We start from the raw sequence: 16,783 nt of genomic DNA on the forward strand, positions 1-16,783 counted from the left end.
AATCCAGCCCCACCACACAACCACCCCCCAACTGTGGTCAACATAAACGGAAATTAGGAGTGAAAGGAATCTGTTGAGGAGTGGCCTTTCCTCCCTTTCCTGAAGAGGGATCACCCAAGAAAATCAAGACTGGGAGCGTGTGCCCAAGGGGATAATATTCCCCAGTTGCAGTCTGCTTAGCCAGCATACTTGGCGGTCTGCCCCCAAGCTTCCTGAGCAGAAAGGAAAGGAAATGAGGAACAACTGGCAGTATAAGAGTGACTCTAAAAGGCATGGTGACAATTGGAGACATTTGTGGTAAGCCCCCTAAAATGAGGGCATGAGGGTCTTGAACGCCTTGTTTGTGATAAGAAACCTTGATCAACCTGCTCAATATGAAAGTGAACTGACCGAGTTGAACATTTCTCTATTTCTGGGGCCCACAGGGATCGTTTAAGAAACAGTATGACTGGGGCGCCTGGGTGGCTCAGTGGGTTAGGCCGCTGCCTTCGGCTCAGGTCATGATCTCAGGGTTCTGGGATCGAGTCCCGCATCGGACTCTCTGCTCAGCAGGGAGCCTACTTCCTCCTCTCTCTCTCTCTCTGCCTGCCTCTCTGCCTACTTGTGATCTCTCTCTGTCAAATAAATAAATAAAATCTTTAAAAAAAAAAAAAGAAACAGTATGACTGAATTTTGTGAGAGTACACAAATGTACCCAGGAAATAAAGATAACAAAATAAGAAGTTTTTCTCTCTTATCTGGGAGTTATGGTCGGAAGCCAAAACTAAGATCAATATATGCAAATTACCCTATTTCTTAGGTTCAGAAAGCTGTCAGGGTTGGAGCCAGCCACGTCTCCACAGGTTCTGTAAGTGGTGATGCAGTCCCATCTCCATACAGCTGATCCACATGGAGCAGGACCAGGAGATAGGCACAGACTTGGGAGTGCCATGTTTTCTCACGAGGTTCTTACCTCTCCACCCCTGTAGAGCGAGTCCCTGCCCTCCCTGCCAACAAAGGAAGAAGAGGGTTGGGGGATGTTCCGATATAATCACTTGTAAAGACAATGAGGGTCCACAGTAAAGAGAAATGGGCATTTTTTGCTTGGGCTGTTTGCTGTGCGGGCCTGTGCTGTCTCCTGTGAAAATGAACCAAGGAAAACCTCACTACGATGGAGTCAGGAGGCCAGAAGGGGGAGCCCTCACACTGTACCACTCTACCTCAAGAAATTTAATTATAGACTACCCCCTCCCCCAACAGAAGAACCAACAGGGAAGAGTCATCAGTTACAGTTCCCAACAAGAGTAGATGTACATTGCATCTCTTACAAAAAATTGACTACCCCTGCAACTCAGCCAATGGGAAACCATCATCACCCTGAACTCTTGCCTTTCTCCAATGGATTTTCCTTTAGAACAACCCCTCTCACTTCCTTCTTCTCCATAAAATAATGTTCCTCTCCTTCATTGGCCTAGCCTGTGGTATTAGCCATCCCTTGCAATTTTCCATTTTTTGCTAGTAAAGTAACTTTTATTTTTAAGGGCAATGCTAGAAAAAAGAAACAGAAATGGAAAGAGAGGGCGCCTGGGTGGCTCAGTGGGTTGAGCCGCTGCCTTCGGCTCAGGTCATGATCTCAGGGTCCTGGGATCGAGTCCCGCATCGGGCTCTCTGCTCAGCAGAGAGCCTGCTTCCTCCTCTCTCTCTCTCTGCCTGCCTCTCTGCCTACTTGTGATTTCTCTCTGTCAAATAAATAAATAAAATTTAAAAAAAAAAAAAAAAAAAAAGAAATGGAAAGAGATGGGGAGGTGGTGGGCTCTAAAAATCTTTTTGGGGTGGCAAGAATGGGGAGCTGCCTGTGGATGGATTGCCTACTAGTATTCCACCCAAGAAGGCTGCTCATCAGGCCAGTTTGCCCTTAGAAGAGCTGGGCAGCCCATTAGGATTCACCTGAGAAGCCACAATCATTAACAAAGAAAAAGGACTGAATATTCATGTCCTCCCTGCCCATGGGGGTAAGAGGTAGTTCCTAGAGGGAGACAGAACCTCAGAAAAGGCCCTTCCTCCATGCTCCTGGAGGTTCAGGTAGAGCCAAAGCAGGCAGAGATGGTAGCCACAGGAGTTTTCATTGTGCTTTAAAATAAACTAAAACTGAGGGGCACCTGGTGGCACAGTTGGTTGAACTCCCACGTCTGCATTTCAGCTCAGGTCGTGATCTCAGGGTCATGAGATCAAGCTCCACATTGGGCTCCTTGCTGAGTAGGGATTCTGCTTCTCCCTCTCCCTTTGCCTCTCCCCACCACTCATGCTCTCTCTCTGTCAATTTTTTAAAAAAATAAATAAATAAAAATCTTTAGGACGCCTGGGTGGCTCAGGTCTGCCTTTGGCTCAGGTCATGATCCTGGAGTCCCAGGATCAAGTCCCACACAGGGCTTCCTGCTCAGCAGGGAGTCTGCTTCTCCCTCTGACCTTCCCCCTCTTGTGCTCTCTCTCTCAAATAAATAAATACAATCTTTTAAAAAAAAATCTTTAAAACAGATTGGCTGCATACAAAGTAAATAATCCCCATCCACGCCAGCCTGCCTCTAGGTCTCTTTCATTCTACCGGTAATTGGGCTTTGCTTTCCCCCATGGACTTGTGTATCTTTTAGCAATATTTTGAAGGCCTTTTCCCTCAATATTTCACATGTTGCATATGTTGCATAGGTTAACCAGAATCAAAAGATATCACACCACTAAATTGTACAAATGCCTCTGGCCTCATGATCACAATGCAGGACAAAACCAGACAGGGTCAGAGGATAGATTTTGGCCCAAACACAGACACAGCAAAATTCTGAAAGTGAAATTAATTAAACCTGGACTTGTTTTTCCTCCACAAAAAGGAGTTGAGAGATTTTCTTGGAGAATATTGCTGTTCTTTTTATAATGTAAGCTGTGTGCTTATCCGTTCTGTGAGAGGAAGGCCCATGTCTTCTTGGCTAACTACTTGATTCTCAGCACCAAGCAAGATGCCCGGCATACAGAAGGCACTGAACAGTTAGATGCTGAAAAAAGGAATGGGTGAAGGAGTGAACAAATGAATTGGTAGTGAGTATTAATAGCATGGAGTCTCAATATTAGGTAATAAATTAGTCTATCCCTGAAAGGTACTCAGAAAACTTTCTACAGGCCTTGCAGAAAATGGAATGTTTTCATTAGTAAAACAAGTACTTGTTAGTAAGACTGTGATGAAGGATCAGAGGCAGACAAATAGAAACAAGACTCAACGCCGGACGCTAAAGCACCCAAGCAACAGTTTGTATGGCTGCTTCAAACAGGTGCAAAGGAGAAGGACACAGGATAGAGATGATTAGCCCAGTGTTAACACAATCAATCACCAACACCCAACTTTCAAAAAACCAACCCAACAAAATATCGTCATGGGATTTTTGTGCCTTTCTGCTGTACTCTCATCCTCCACACAAGTGGATATGCTCTGTTCTAGTTTCAAGCCCAAGATTTCCAATTCTATTTTTTTTCAAAGATTTTATTCATCCATTTGAGATAGGGAGAGAGAAAGAGCAAAAGCAGGGGGGAAGGGCAGAAGGAAAAACAGACTCCCCACTGAGCCCAGAGCCAAGATGGGGCTCGAAACCAGGACCCTGAGACCTAGACCTAAGTTGAAGGCAGAAGCTCAACTGACTGAGCCACCCAGAATGACCCCCCAAGATTTTCAATTTTAGTATATAGGAAAGTGACTCTTAAAATAACAATCATCACATAATTTTTTTTTTAATTTAGGACCCTGTCATGAGGAATAGTAAACTTCTTTTTAAATTACAGTTTTTAACTGCTTAAATCCTAGAAAATAGTACAAATGGTCCCAAAAAGTCATTTCTTTTTAAATAAGAATGAAACACTTTTAATGTGTTTAATTACATTTTTAAATAAGAATGAAACAATTATGAACTGTTCTGTAATGAAGAGGATAATCATGACAGACAAAGGCACATCTTCCAGGGAACTAAATAAATTCCTCAAAGAAAGGTCTCCACAATGCTCAATGAGGGGACTCCTGCCATACACATGCCATTGTATGGGAATCTTTCCTAGTTGCTTCCACCTCTTGAAAATTCCCAAAGGAGAATTTCATCATTTAATGTTAACAATCACTGAATGTTTTCTATTTATGCAATCACTTTCTACACTGAAATGAAGAAAAACTCAAATCTGCCCTTAGCCAAAGTTGAAGATTTTCTATGAACAACCAAAGAAGCCAGTTATAAGAATTGATGGTAGAGGGGGAAAAAATGTCAAGAAACTACTTTTAGAAATTTATACTAAGAAAATAAACAGATTAAATGTTTAAGATATATACACAAAGATGTTCATCACAGCATCATTTACAAAGGTGAGAAACTGCAACAACATGAATACAGAATAATAGTGGATTAGTTAAATAAATCATTAACTATCTTAACAAAGACAAACCCTATAGCCATTAAAAAGGGCTGAGGTATACAAAAGGCTAAAAGACACATGAAATAATGCTCAACATCACTCAGCATCAGGGAAATACAAATCAAAACCACAATGAGATACCACCTCACACCAGTCAGAATGCCTATAATTAATAACTCAAGAAAAAACAGGTGTTGGAAAGGATCTGAAGAAAGGGGAACCCTCCTACACTGCTGATAGGAATGCAAGCTGGTGCAGTCACTCTGGAAAACAGCATGGAGGTTCCTCAAAAAGTTGAAAATAGAGCTACCCTACGTACGACACAGCAATCACACTACTGGGTATTTACCCCAAAGATACAAATGTAGTGATCTGAAGGGGCACCTGCTCCCCAATGTATATAGCAGCAATGTTCACAATAGCCAAACTAAGGAAAGAGCCCAGACAGCCATCGACAGATGAATGGATAAAGAAGGTGTGGCATATATATATAATGGAATATTATGCAACCATCAAAAAAAAACTTGCCATTTACAACAATGTGGATGGAGCTAGAGGGTATTATGCTAAGTGAAATAAGTCAGATAAAGACAAAGAGCGTATCATTTCGCTTACATGTGGAATTTAATAAACAAAACAGATGAACATAGGGGAAGGGAAGGAAAAATAAAACAAGATGAAAATAGAGACAGAGGCAAACCATAAGAGACACTGAACTCTAGGAAACAAACTGAGGGTTGCTGGAGGGGTGGTGGGTGAGAGCATGGGGCAATCGGCATTAGGGAGGGCACCTGATGTAATGAGCACTGGGTGTTGTATGTAAGTGATGAATCACTAAAATTCTACCCCTGAAACTACTAACACAGTATATGTTAACTACACTGAATTTAAATAAGGATTTTTAAAAAATTAAAATAAGTAGGGATGATACAGGTTTACATGTATTGTTACTAAAAATTTTACAATATACTGTCAAATTCATTATATTTTTATTTTATAAACACACATAGAGGAAGCACTGAATGCTCTAGAAAACTATATGCCAAAATATTAGCAATGTTTGTCTCTAGATGATTAAACGTCAAGTACTTTTACAAAGTATTGCTCTTACCATTTAAATGCCAAATTTGAGAAAGCAGAACTCTTTCAAGAAGCTTTTTGACTTCCCATGCTCAGTATTTACCAAATATATGAAGAAATATTTAAAGAAAAAATCTAATGTGCAAATATGATATCCTTTATAAGGATCCTTTGGAAGAAAGTAATTTGCTCCAAAGTGATAACATTTTAAAAATTCACAGTAAATCACATTTTTCCAAAATGAAAATCGTAAAGCATTTTATCACAAGCTTGGCAGTTAAAAATTATTTATTTATATGAAAAAATGTTAAAGATATAACACTGAGTGGATAAAAGAGAATATAAAACTAAATATACCAATATGCACAACTTAGGAATACACAGGTGCAAACCAATATGCACAAAAGAAACAGTGTTCACAATGAAATACTTCCGAGGGATAGAATTATGCATGTTTTTTTTTTCTCCTTTTTACTACACTTAAGTTTTTTCTACAGCATCTATTACTTCCAAAATAAGACAAATAATGAACACTATAGATTTTTAAAATAAGTACAAGGGACATGAAATCATGCATATATTTATTGTATCAGTAACTGAAACAAGCAATTTTTTCCCCAGAAGCCCGTTCTCATTATACTCACTTAGAAAGCTCTGGTAGCGTACCCTGTTACTTAAGCCCTGAATAACAGAGAATGTGTAACTCTGAATTCACTTCAGCTTCCTCCTGACACCTAATTAAAAGAGTGACACAGCTCCTCTGGTCTTGGCTGCTTCCCTTGCATGCAATGCCATAGCGAGAAGACAGTCCAGCAGAGAAGGAGAAAATCAATCACTCTGAAACTCAGCACAATTATCTGAAACAGACCAACCGTAGCCCTTGGAACACTACATTACTCAATTTCTTACTAAGTTACCTAATGACACTACACCAGACTCTAAATTTTATGAAATCAGGAGCCATGTCTTAATTTTCACTGCTGTTTCCCAGCTCCTCCCTGGTGCAAAGAGGCAGTTAGTCAATGTGGATGAATGAACAGGTGACTTATGGCTGGGCTCTGTCATCTTCCTTAAAATTCCACTGGCCATTTTACCCAACTTTAGTACTAGCACTAGGGAAGAAGAGGGTGTGTCATAAGGTCACAGTTCATTAGCTATTCCATTACTGAAAGTACAAGTAATAGGCATCAGATGTGTCCCAGGAAGCAGCTTTTCCCATCATTACGGCTTAATCATCAGCAATAATTCAACACCTAATCCTCTTAAGGTAAGTACTGCCACCCACAGCTAAGGATCAGAGAGGCCAGGAAAAATTTTCAAGGTCACAAAGTTAATAAATGACACAACCAGAATCAAAACCTGACTCGCTGAGGCCCCAGAGTCTACACTCTTTCTAGGTGGAGACAAGCATCCTGTCATCTCACGCCAGGTGAGGACGGTTATGATTCTACAATATTTAGTTCAATTATCATCACAAACATATGAAGTGGGTTAGCATACTATAGACCATTTTTCGGATAACCAAACAAAGGACTAGAGAGGTTAAACAGTTTGCACAAGATCACACAACTCCCAACAGAGCCAAAGTAGAATGAAAAGCTAAAAAGTACTATATTTTACTAGAAATCTATTAACTCCATCAAAGAAACTGTATTAATTACACATAGTCAGCATCAGTTCCAAGATGATTTATAACTGTGATGAGAAAAACAATTTTTTAAGAAAAAATTACTTTTGTTTTTCTGAGTTGCTGCCTAAACATTTTACAGTGTGATAACCCTGCTCACACCCACAGTCTGGACATTTTAGACAAGGACTTAAGTTTAGGATTTCCACCTTAACTTCCTGCTGTACTCTTCCCGGGGAACCTTTTAAAATAACCACTTACAGACAAGCACAAAAAAACATTAGTGACCTCTGCTCCAACCACCTTACAATAATAGGTGCTTCCTACCCTCCTCTCGAACACCTGCTCATTCTTGACTCCGAGGCAGAGGCCTGACCTTCCTCCAGCTCATTGCATGCCCTCAATTCTAGGATCTGATAAATCTTGGGACTCTACTTCCTTTGTGGGGGTTTACTGAAAACAGTGTCCTCAATCAAAATGACCCCATATGGTTTCCCTCCCCAAAGTGAGAGCTCCAATGCTGAGGGAACCGCCTGCTCCCTCCACCCACCATCCCACATCTGCGTGAGCAGCTTGTACCTTCTCATTCAGTGGGTTATACTCTGTATGTTCTTAATTCACCAGCTCTGGCTTCCTAACACAACTTTATCAACAGACAAACTGGCCATATTCTACACAAAGGTATAAAATTATTCAACTAATCCAATGAGCTCCTTAAATAGTTCTCTCCAAAATGAAGACTAATAGAATTCCAAGTTGCAAAAAACCACCTCAATTTGCAAGGCAGAGGACAAAAGCAGAAATGTATCTAAATATTTAAAAGCTACAATCAAATCAACAAACAGATAAAAAAAAAAAAATATGTTCCAACCTCCTACCCTTGTCCCTGAACAAATATATCTGCATAACAAACTGGGATGCCATGTTCAAATTAAGGCTTCTCAAACTTCAGGAAGTTTGATACAGGAACAGGGCAACACGGGGAGAACACCCCCATGTGTCCATGTGAACCCTCAGTCCCATATCCAAGTTCTTTCCACAGCCTCTGTCTCCCACAGAGAGCTGTTCCCTGGCCATCCCTTGGCTGAGGAGTGCACACAGCAATAGGAGAAGCCACTCTGGGAATGAAGGTTGGGGGGAAACTCCCCATGCAGGCAGACAGGCTGTGGAAGTGGGCGTGGGTCATTTGGGCAGGGAATTCCAGGGTCTACAAAGGTCCCAGTAGTGCCCTGTCCCTTTGCAAAGAGCTGAGACCAAGGGAGAAACAGAGTGAGGGCCCCCTAGATCCTTTTGCCAAGGTCTAAGTGGGGCACTGGTGAGAACCCTAGCCAGCTCTCACACAAGCTTTCAACAGAGACAGTTGCTTAAAGTAAATTTCCCCAAATGCATCTCCTCTTGCTACTTCTCTTTAACCAAGACCTGGCCATCTACCAAAGTATAATTCATCCACTCCTCTTCCAGTAGTCAAAGCATTTATGGTTTGTAGTTTCCAGATTTAGCTCTTCATGGCATATTTTCTGGGATTTTTTATTTCTTAAACCCCATCAATTGGGTTGGTTTTGTTTCTCTAAAGCAGTGGTTCTCTACTCTAGGAGACATTTTGCTAAATCTGGAGACATATCTATTTGTTTCATTTAGTGGATGGAGGCCATGGATATTGCTAAATATTCTAAAATGTACAGACAGCCCTCCACAACAAAGAATTTTCCAACCCGAAATGTTAGTAGTGCTGAGATGAAAAACTCTGCCCTAAAGTTAGAACTCTTTCAAAATAGAAAGGATGTCATTTCCTCCTTTGATGCCCACACAGCCAAGCAGAATATTGGACCTCATTAAGTATTTGTTGACGGACTGATTAGCTATCTGGTCCCATACCTTGCCAAAACGCTCTCACACAATAACTCAACAAAAATGACTGTGCCAGGAATTGCGCTCAGCTCTGAGAATGCAAATATGAATGAGCCAGCAAAAAGGGCAGACAAATAAAATGATATTTTTAATACAGCATCATGAAAAATGCACCTGTCATGACCAGGTATTTGTATTTATATATTTATCTATTTATTGTGTCTCCATTCATTAGCCCAAGAACTTCAAGAAAGTAAATTTTAAGTTAACTGCTATAGTTTTAGCATCTTCTATGGTAATAGTGGTAGACACATAGAGGTAATTGTTTTTTGATAATTAAAGAAATGCAATAATATGCACATGAGAGAGAGAGAGAGAGGAGAAGCTTCTAACACAGCCTGGGAAGGAAGAAAGGAGTAAGGGAGGCTGCCTTGAAGAGAGATAACATGGATTAAGCACTATTATATGCCAGAAGATTTTTCAGTGCATTATCTATTCTAATGCACACAACAATCCTACAAGACGCCACATTAAAAATAAAAAGAAACAGCAGTCACATTTTACAGATGAGGAAACAGACAGTAAAGGCTGACTTGCTCAAGAACATAGCAAATGGTAGAATCACAACTAACTTTGGGACCTTTGCTCTTAACTAGTAAATGCATTGTCAAGAGATGAGTAAGAACTGGCCAGGTGAATGGCAAGGGGTTGCAGCCTTGAAGAAAAGGCATTTCAGGCAGACGGAATGACCCAAGCCAAACCAACACAGCCTGGCTTGTTTCAGCAACTAGAACAGTATGACTATACCAAAAGAGGAATACTGATGAAAGATGATGTTGGAGAAGTATTCATGGCCAGATCATAAGGATCTAGACAGCTGTACCTCATTTATCTAAGATTATCAGGGAATAAGCATAAGGCTTATTCCCAAAGAGCTCTGGGTTGGAAAAGTGACCCATCATTTCGTTAATGGATCTCTCTGAATCTCCATTTCCTCATCCATAAAACAAAGAACATACAAATACCTAATTTGTGAAGTAGCTATGAGAACAAGAGATAAGAAACAGAAGCACTGAGAAGGAGGACTGGTACATTGTATGTACCCAATCAGTGTTAATGATTTATTCATGCTATTGTGGTTATTGCTTATGAAGTTTTTTCACATTTGTAAATACACAACATAATTGAAGCTTATTTTCTTAAGCACCAAAATGTATTAAACTATCTTTTTCCCAAACTACTTTTAAAGTGAATCCCATAAATCTCCACTTCACCAAACATTAAGCCTTACATTCCATAGATACAGAGGGCCTGCACCTGCCTTCCCTGCCACCCTCTCCAAGAGCCCTTTTGCAGCCACCAGGGCAGCTGTGGAAATATCTGAAGTTTCCGGGATCCACAGATTCAAAAATATGGACAGAAACAAAGGCACATAAAGCTAGCAATGCTTAGAGTAGTATTTCATTCAGAATTTGGGAAAGGAAGGAGGAACATCATGGCTTAGAGTAATGGTTAGCACCCAGTGAATAAAGAGAATTTTCCAAGCACTTTGGTATGGTATCTTCTACCCCCTAATTCAGTTAACAGTGATGTGCCAACACTGATGACCACTGACACATGGCCGGTACCCTTTGATACTTGATGTTTGTTCATTTTTCACAAACAATACCCCAAGCCCATTCAGAGATGGTGACCTGGCCTCCATCTCTCTCCCAGTCTGCCTTCTCCTACCTTCTCTGTGGGAGAATTAATACCTTTCCACACAGGAGGCACATCAAGAATTTCTACACCTCCCTGCTTTTGCCTTTTCTATTCTCCCTGCAGAATATCCTTCTGCCCTTACCTCTTATTACCACCCAATTTTACCATCTTTCAAGGCTTAGTGCAAATACTACCTCCTCTCTGATTTCTCTCCTTCCAGCAGAATTAAAAGCCATGTTCTGGGAACTTCCCTGGCACTTTGCTTGTGTTTCTTTCGTTATAATGACATGCTTTAAACAGAAGTATGTGGCAAGCATCGTTCTAGGTACTTTCTACATGCAGAAATGTATAGTGCATGTACTTTGTACTATAACTTGTAAGAAATTATTACACACCCCGCTTTACAAATGGGGGGACCAAAGCTCTGAGGGTTGAACTTAGTAATGATCATACAACCAGAAAGGGATACAGCTGGCATTCCAACCATGTTCTGACAGCTCCTGAGTCCATAAGTTCTTCTTTCTGCTATGCTCCTCTCTTTGATGGCCCGAGGTCCAGGTGATTAGTTAATTATACACACATATGCCTGTCCCTGGGATTATAGTAAATCCCTTGATGGCAGGGATCTGGGTATGTTCCTCTTTACAAATGTGGATGATAATGTGTCCAATTCTACGAGGTTGTTAGGAGAATTACATGAGACAGTACATGTAAAGCATTTAGCACAGTGTCACGCACATTATAAACTCCTAATCATTTGTCAGTTTTGTTGTTGTTATTGTTGTCGTTGTTACTATGTCTGCTGCAAAGGATAAAGCCTTGAGCATAAACTGGGAGCTGAAGTTTCTTTCAAAGAAGCAAATGAACTGGCTAAGGCCCTGGTGGAAGAGAGTAAGGCCCATACCACTCTGGTTCGGCATTTTCCCACACTACTTGACTACTCATTCAGAAGAACAAGAGTTGCACAGAAACTCTCCAGTACTTCTGTGATACGGTCAATTGATTCTTTTATCTTCCTATTGCCATGTGGATATTACAAAAACCTCCTCTAGTTCAAAACTCTTGCAGCTCTGTGACATTCTTGCTGCTTCTCCTATGCAATTGGTCAAGGTTCCCCTCTGAGAAGTTGTCTTTAGGTCTGAGCCAAGAGAAGGAGAAAATCACAAAAGTAAATGAAAGCACAGAGGGCAAAATGTAATCTGAAATTCTAATGGTTATCCACATAACGAAACACTTTCCTTTGTCTTCATAGCACTTAACGGCATTTAAATCTTCTTATTGCTTTACTCCTTTGTTTTCGTCAGTCACTCCCCAGTAGGAGGTAAGCTGTCTCAGAGAAAGCAATCTGTCCGAACCCTTCACTGCTATCTCCCAGGGCCTAACTTGTGTCTAGTGTATAATAGTTAGTCATTAAATATTGGTTAATGAATGACTATTATACACCAGACCCAAGTCAGGCACAGACACATGAAAAAAATGTTCATCACCATTAGCCATCAGGGAAATTCAAATCAAAACCACATGGAGATACCATCTTACACCGATTAGAATGGCCCAAATTAACAAGACAAGAAACAACAAGTGTTAGAGAGGATGTGGAGAAAGGGGAACCCTCTTACACTGTTGGTGGGAATGCAAGTTGGTGCAGCCACTCTGAAAAACAGTGTGGAGATTCCTTAAGAAATTAAAAATAGAGCTTCCCTATAACCCTGCAATTGCACTACTGGGTATTTACCCCAAAGATACAGATGTAGTGAAAAGAAGGGCCATCTGTACCCCAATGTTCATAGCCACATTGTCCACAATAGCCAAACTGTGGAAAGAGCCAAGATGCCCTTCAACAGACAAATGGATAAAGAAGATATAGTCCATATATATACTATGGAATATTATGCCACCATCAGAAAGGATGAATACCCAACTTTTGTATCAGCATGGACGGGACTGGAGGAGATTATGCTGAGTGAAAGTCAAGCAAAGAGAGTTACTTATCATATGGTTTCATTTACTTGTGGAGCATAAGGAATAACATGGAAGACATTAGGAGAAGGAAAGAAAAAGTGAACTGGGGGAAATCAGAGGGGGAGTTGAAACATGAGAGACTGTGGACTCTGAGAAACAAACTGAGGGTTGTGGAGAGGATGGGAGTGGGCGGTTAGATGAGCCTGGTTGTGAGTATTAAAGAGGGCAGGTATTGCATGGAGCACTGGGTGTGGTGTAAAAACAATGAATCTTGGAACACTAAAAAAAATAGGATTATTAAAAAATTGATTAACTGATTGTAATTTGTATGTGTGTATATATGAATATGTGTATAAATTTACACATATACATGGCATCATTCCACAGTTTATGAATAAATGTACACTTATCTCCACCCATAAGTGCATATTGTATATTAGTGTACATATATTTCTATTTGTGCAGAAGATATTTAATAATGGAAAACACAGCCATCTGTTTGCAAAAGTTGTGCCTTCTTAACATAATATAGACCTCTGGCTGACCTGTCTAATATTTTTAAAACATACAGTACTACCCACATACTAACAATCCACATGTGTAAAACAACAGATTTTATTACACCTGCAGACTCAATAAAGCATGATATTTTCGCCTTTTAAAACTCCTCATCCTTATTTATCAGGTACAGTATAAGAAGCTGGGAGGTGGAGGACTAAAATATTGACCAGTCATGTTGCTCTGCAAATTTGGCAGGCAAAATGTTCCAAATTCTTATGGGCTGGCTCGAAGTCCTTATTTAAGCTGTAACACATACAGGAAATTATAATTCATGACAATTATAATAACACCATTGACTGAATAAATGTGTCAAACACCTGGCATCATTTTTTTTTTTAATTTAAATCTATACCAACCTTGCAAGGTAAATACTATTATCCCTAAGAAAAGAGGGAAAAGTGAAATAAGGTGAAATCAGAGAGGGTGACAAACCATAAGAGACTCTTAATCTCAGGATAAAAACTGAGGGTTGCTGGAGGGGAGAGGGGTAGGGGGATGGGCAACTGGGTGATGGACACTGGGGAGGGTATGTGTTATAATGAGCGCTGGGTATTATATAAGACTGGTGAGTCACAGAAATGTACCCATAAAACAAATAATATATTATATGTTAATTGAATTTAGATTAAAAATAAATATATATTATATATATGTATGTGTGTATATATATATATAGAGAGAGAGAGAGAAAGAGGGAGAGAGAGAGAGAGATAAAAATAAGCAAACTAAAACTCAAAGAGATAGCATGGATTGCCAAAGATATTCTGCTGCTTATCTATCTAGTCATGACGCACACAGCCTAGAAAGTCTACTAGTCTAAAATTCTACTCCAAAGTCCAAACTCTTCAACAAGTTCATCTTACACAATTATACAGACACTAACTTTGAGGGATATGTGTGTAGGCAGTTTTTTATAGTGTGTGGATTTTAAGTGGTAATTCTCTACACATAGAGACTAAACCAAGCAACAGCCAAACACACTGAAGATTACTCCATGCTACAGATAGCAAGGGACAAATGTGTCTCAGAAATGATAAGCCTGTGTTTCTCTGAATATGAAGCATTTTCCACTTGATTATGTCCTGCAAAAGAAATTGATGCTCTAAAGGAACTTTCTTAGTCCTCCTCCTATACAAAAAAAAAAAAAAAGGGGGGGGGGGGACTCTTTCATCATAACCAAAGAGACGTTCTTAACTCATTTCCTTATATTACTTGGGATAAAAGTGCTTTCTGCCTTTAGAGAAAAGAATTGCTGGATGCTATGCCTTTTGAGTGCTTTTGAGTCCAATAATCAATACTGTGAAGGTGAGAGAAAATTAGCCCTTATATACTTTTAAGGGGTGTAGGATTATTTTTAAACTTAATGATAGCTGAATTTGAAAGAAAAAGAGAGAAGGAAAGTCTCCCCTCCTAGTTCAAAGAATTCATCTGCTCTCCCCTGCAAGAACTGGTATTATCTCTTTGACCATCTTCCCAAAAGCAGGCCCAGGGAGGAGAAGGAACACATATGTTTAAAAAGTTTTTTGAAATTTACAGATGAACATCTAAACATCTGAACATCTGTAACCAACAGTAGTGAAATGTTTAGGCTGGGTCTCAGCTGCCCATATATACTGCTTGGAAAGATCCTAGCAGAGCAAAGGAAAACACTACAATCTCAGGAAGGGCCAAATGCAGCATCTTTAGCCCCAGGGACTGAAGGGGAAAAGGACACCTGGCCCTCATGGAAGCCCTGAACGTGTGTCCCCCCTGAACATGCCCAGGAAAGTGGAGAGGAAGGGGAAGCAGCACTGCATTCCCTCCAGTCTAACTACACAACCCCTGCTGCCAAGAACTTATTTTTAGACACTTAAGCTGAAATTCCCGGAAAGGAAAGGAAACTACAATCTCTGAGCTATCCTCAGCATTCTAATATCCAACCTGAGTTTTCGTTTGTTTGTTTGTTTTCCGATTTCAAGTCTCTACCTAAAGCCCATCTCCCATCTTCCAGAAGGCATCCACAGTCTAAGCAAAAAAAAAAAAAAAAAAAAAAAAAAAAGCTGGGAGCTTTACATGATGACAGTGTCAGCTCCCACACTTCAAAGGGACATGTCATGACCTCAGGAAAATAATTCCTCCTTCTGGAGACTCAGTTTGTGGTTGGTAAGATGGGAATAATATCTGTTATTGGAAAGTTGTTGAGTCTTCAATAAAAATCACACAGTACCCAGCTCTGAGGGGACCAGTTAAGTGCTCTGTGTTTTGTCATGGACACACTGCACAAAGCAGCGGGGTCCTAGCTAGGTGTCCATGTTTTTCCTGCCCAAGATTAGCCCATCACTCCATCACTAGTGATTTATGTTACCAACCACTCACCTAACCTCAGGAAGATGCCTCTGACCTTCTTCTAGTTCTCTATAGCTTCAAACATCTGCAGAGCCCAAGAGAGAAATTCTCATTCTGTGAAAAGGAGAAAGTTAGCCTGGATTCTCCTTCCCACCAGTTATTAACGAATCACGGACTGTAACTCAGGCTGGGGAAGAAATGCTTACAGGCTTTAGGTGGGTAAAGCAGGTGTCTGCACATCTCTTGGTGTAAGGGGTGGGGAAGGACCCCCGACTAAAGTCTTCAGGTTTAGAAATGGCAGAGAAAGGAAGCAGGACAAGAAGCACTGCAAGATAGAGATGTCTCTGCAAGGCGGTCCTAGCCAGTGACCCTGTCCTCGGCGCACCGGGAGTAAAGGACACGAGCTGGGAGGAGCCGCGAGGGGAGGAGTACCTGAAGACTCTCGCCGCCGTCTGGTTCCTTCTCCACGCCGTGCCCTGTTGCAGCACCCCTTGCACGATCTCCTTCTCGTTGGGTAGCCGGTAGACCGGGAAGATGTAGAGCCAACAGAGGACCACGACGCAAAGGGCACTGGCTCCCACTGGTAGCCGGGTCCGCGGGAACTTCCACGCCAGGACTGCCATGGCCCCTCTGGACGTGTGTCGCCGGGCCCGCCTGCAGGGGCTCATCACAGCCCCGGAGTCCCGGGGGGCGGCCTCAGCACAGCGTTAGGCAGAGTGGCAGCGGAGGGTCCCCCCACCGCCGGCCCCCCATGCACACACACCTTTCGCTTTCTTGTTTGCACTCGCACGCACGTTTCTTCAGCCCCTACGGCCCCAAAGGTCAGCGCAAGGATGTTTTTTTTAATGCAACTTTTTCAAGGGTTTCTTTCTAGGGGAAGTGGCCGGGGGGCAAGTCACCGGCTCTGGTCATGGTCGCTTCCCCTGCAGAGGGCAGGCGCTGGGGTCTCCGAGAGCGCAGAGAGCGGCCGCGGCGAGTCGCTCCCGCCGGTTCTGCAGCATCACTGTCGCCCTCCGCACGGTCCGGGGAGAGGCTCGGCTCCCTCCCAGACAACTGGTCCGCGGCGTCCCCTTCCGAGAGATGCTCCTGCGCCCTTCGCCGCCTCTCCCCGCCTCCCGCGCTGCTGCACCGCCAGGCACCCCCAGACGCGCTCTCCGCGCCGCGCCAAGTCCTTGGAAATTTCCACAGCGGCCCGGGACCGCTATCCTGCCCCGGGCTTCTCCTCCTTGCCCGCCAGGACCCTCGCTCCCCACCCCTCCC

At 41.8% G+C, this 16,783-nt stretch overlaps 1 protein-coding gene across 2 annotated transcripts in view; it reads right to left on the reverse strand.

The window, feature by feature from the left end:
• The window catches only part of ST8SIA1 (ST8 alpha-N-acetyl-neuraminide alpha-2,8-sialyltransferase 1), a 159,882-nt gene extending 143,688 nt beyond the window's left edge, over positions 1–16,194 (reverse strand). The window contains exon 1 of one of the 2 annotated variants that reach the window (XM_059185731.1): positions 15,956–16,194. In XM_059185731.1, coding sequence (XP_059041714.1) covers positions 15,956–16,191 — 236 coding nt within the window. In that variant the 5' untranslated portion in view covers positions 16,192–16,194. The remainder of the gene's footprint in view (positions 1–15,955) is intronic. The other variant, XM_059185732.1, reaches the window with a different exon arrangement.
• Positions 16,195–16,783: the final 589 nt, after the last annotated feature.

This window comes from Mustela lutreola, chromosome 8 (assembly GCF_030435805.1).
Source record: "Mustela lutreola isolate mMusLut2 chromosome 8, mMusLut2.pri, whole genome shotgun sequence".
In the NCBI taxonomy this organism is placed as follows: Eukaryota; Metazoa; Chordata; class Mammalia; order Carnivora; family Mustelidae; genus Mustela; species Mustela lutreola.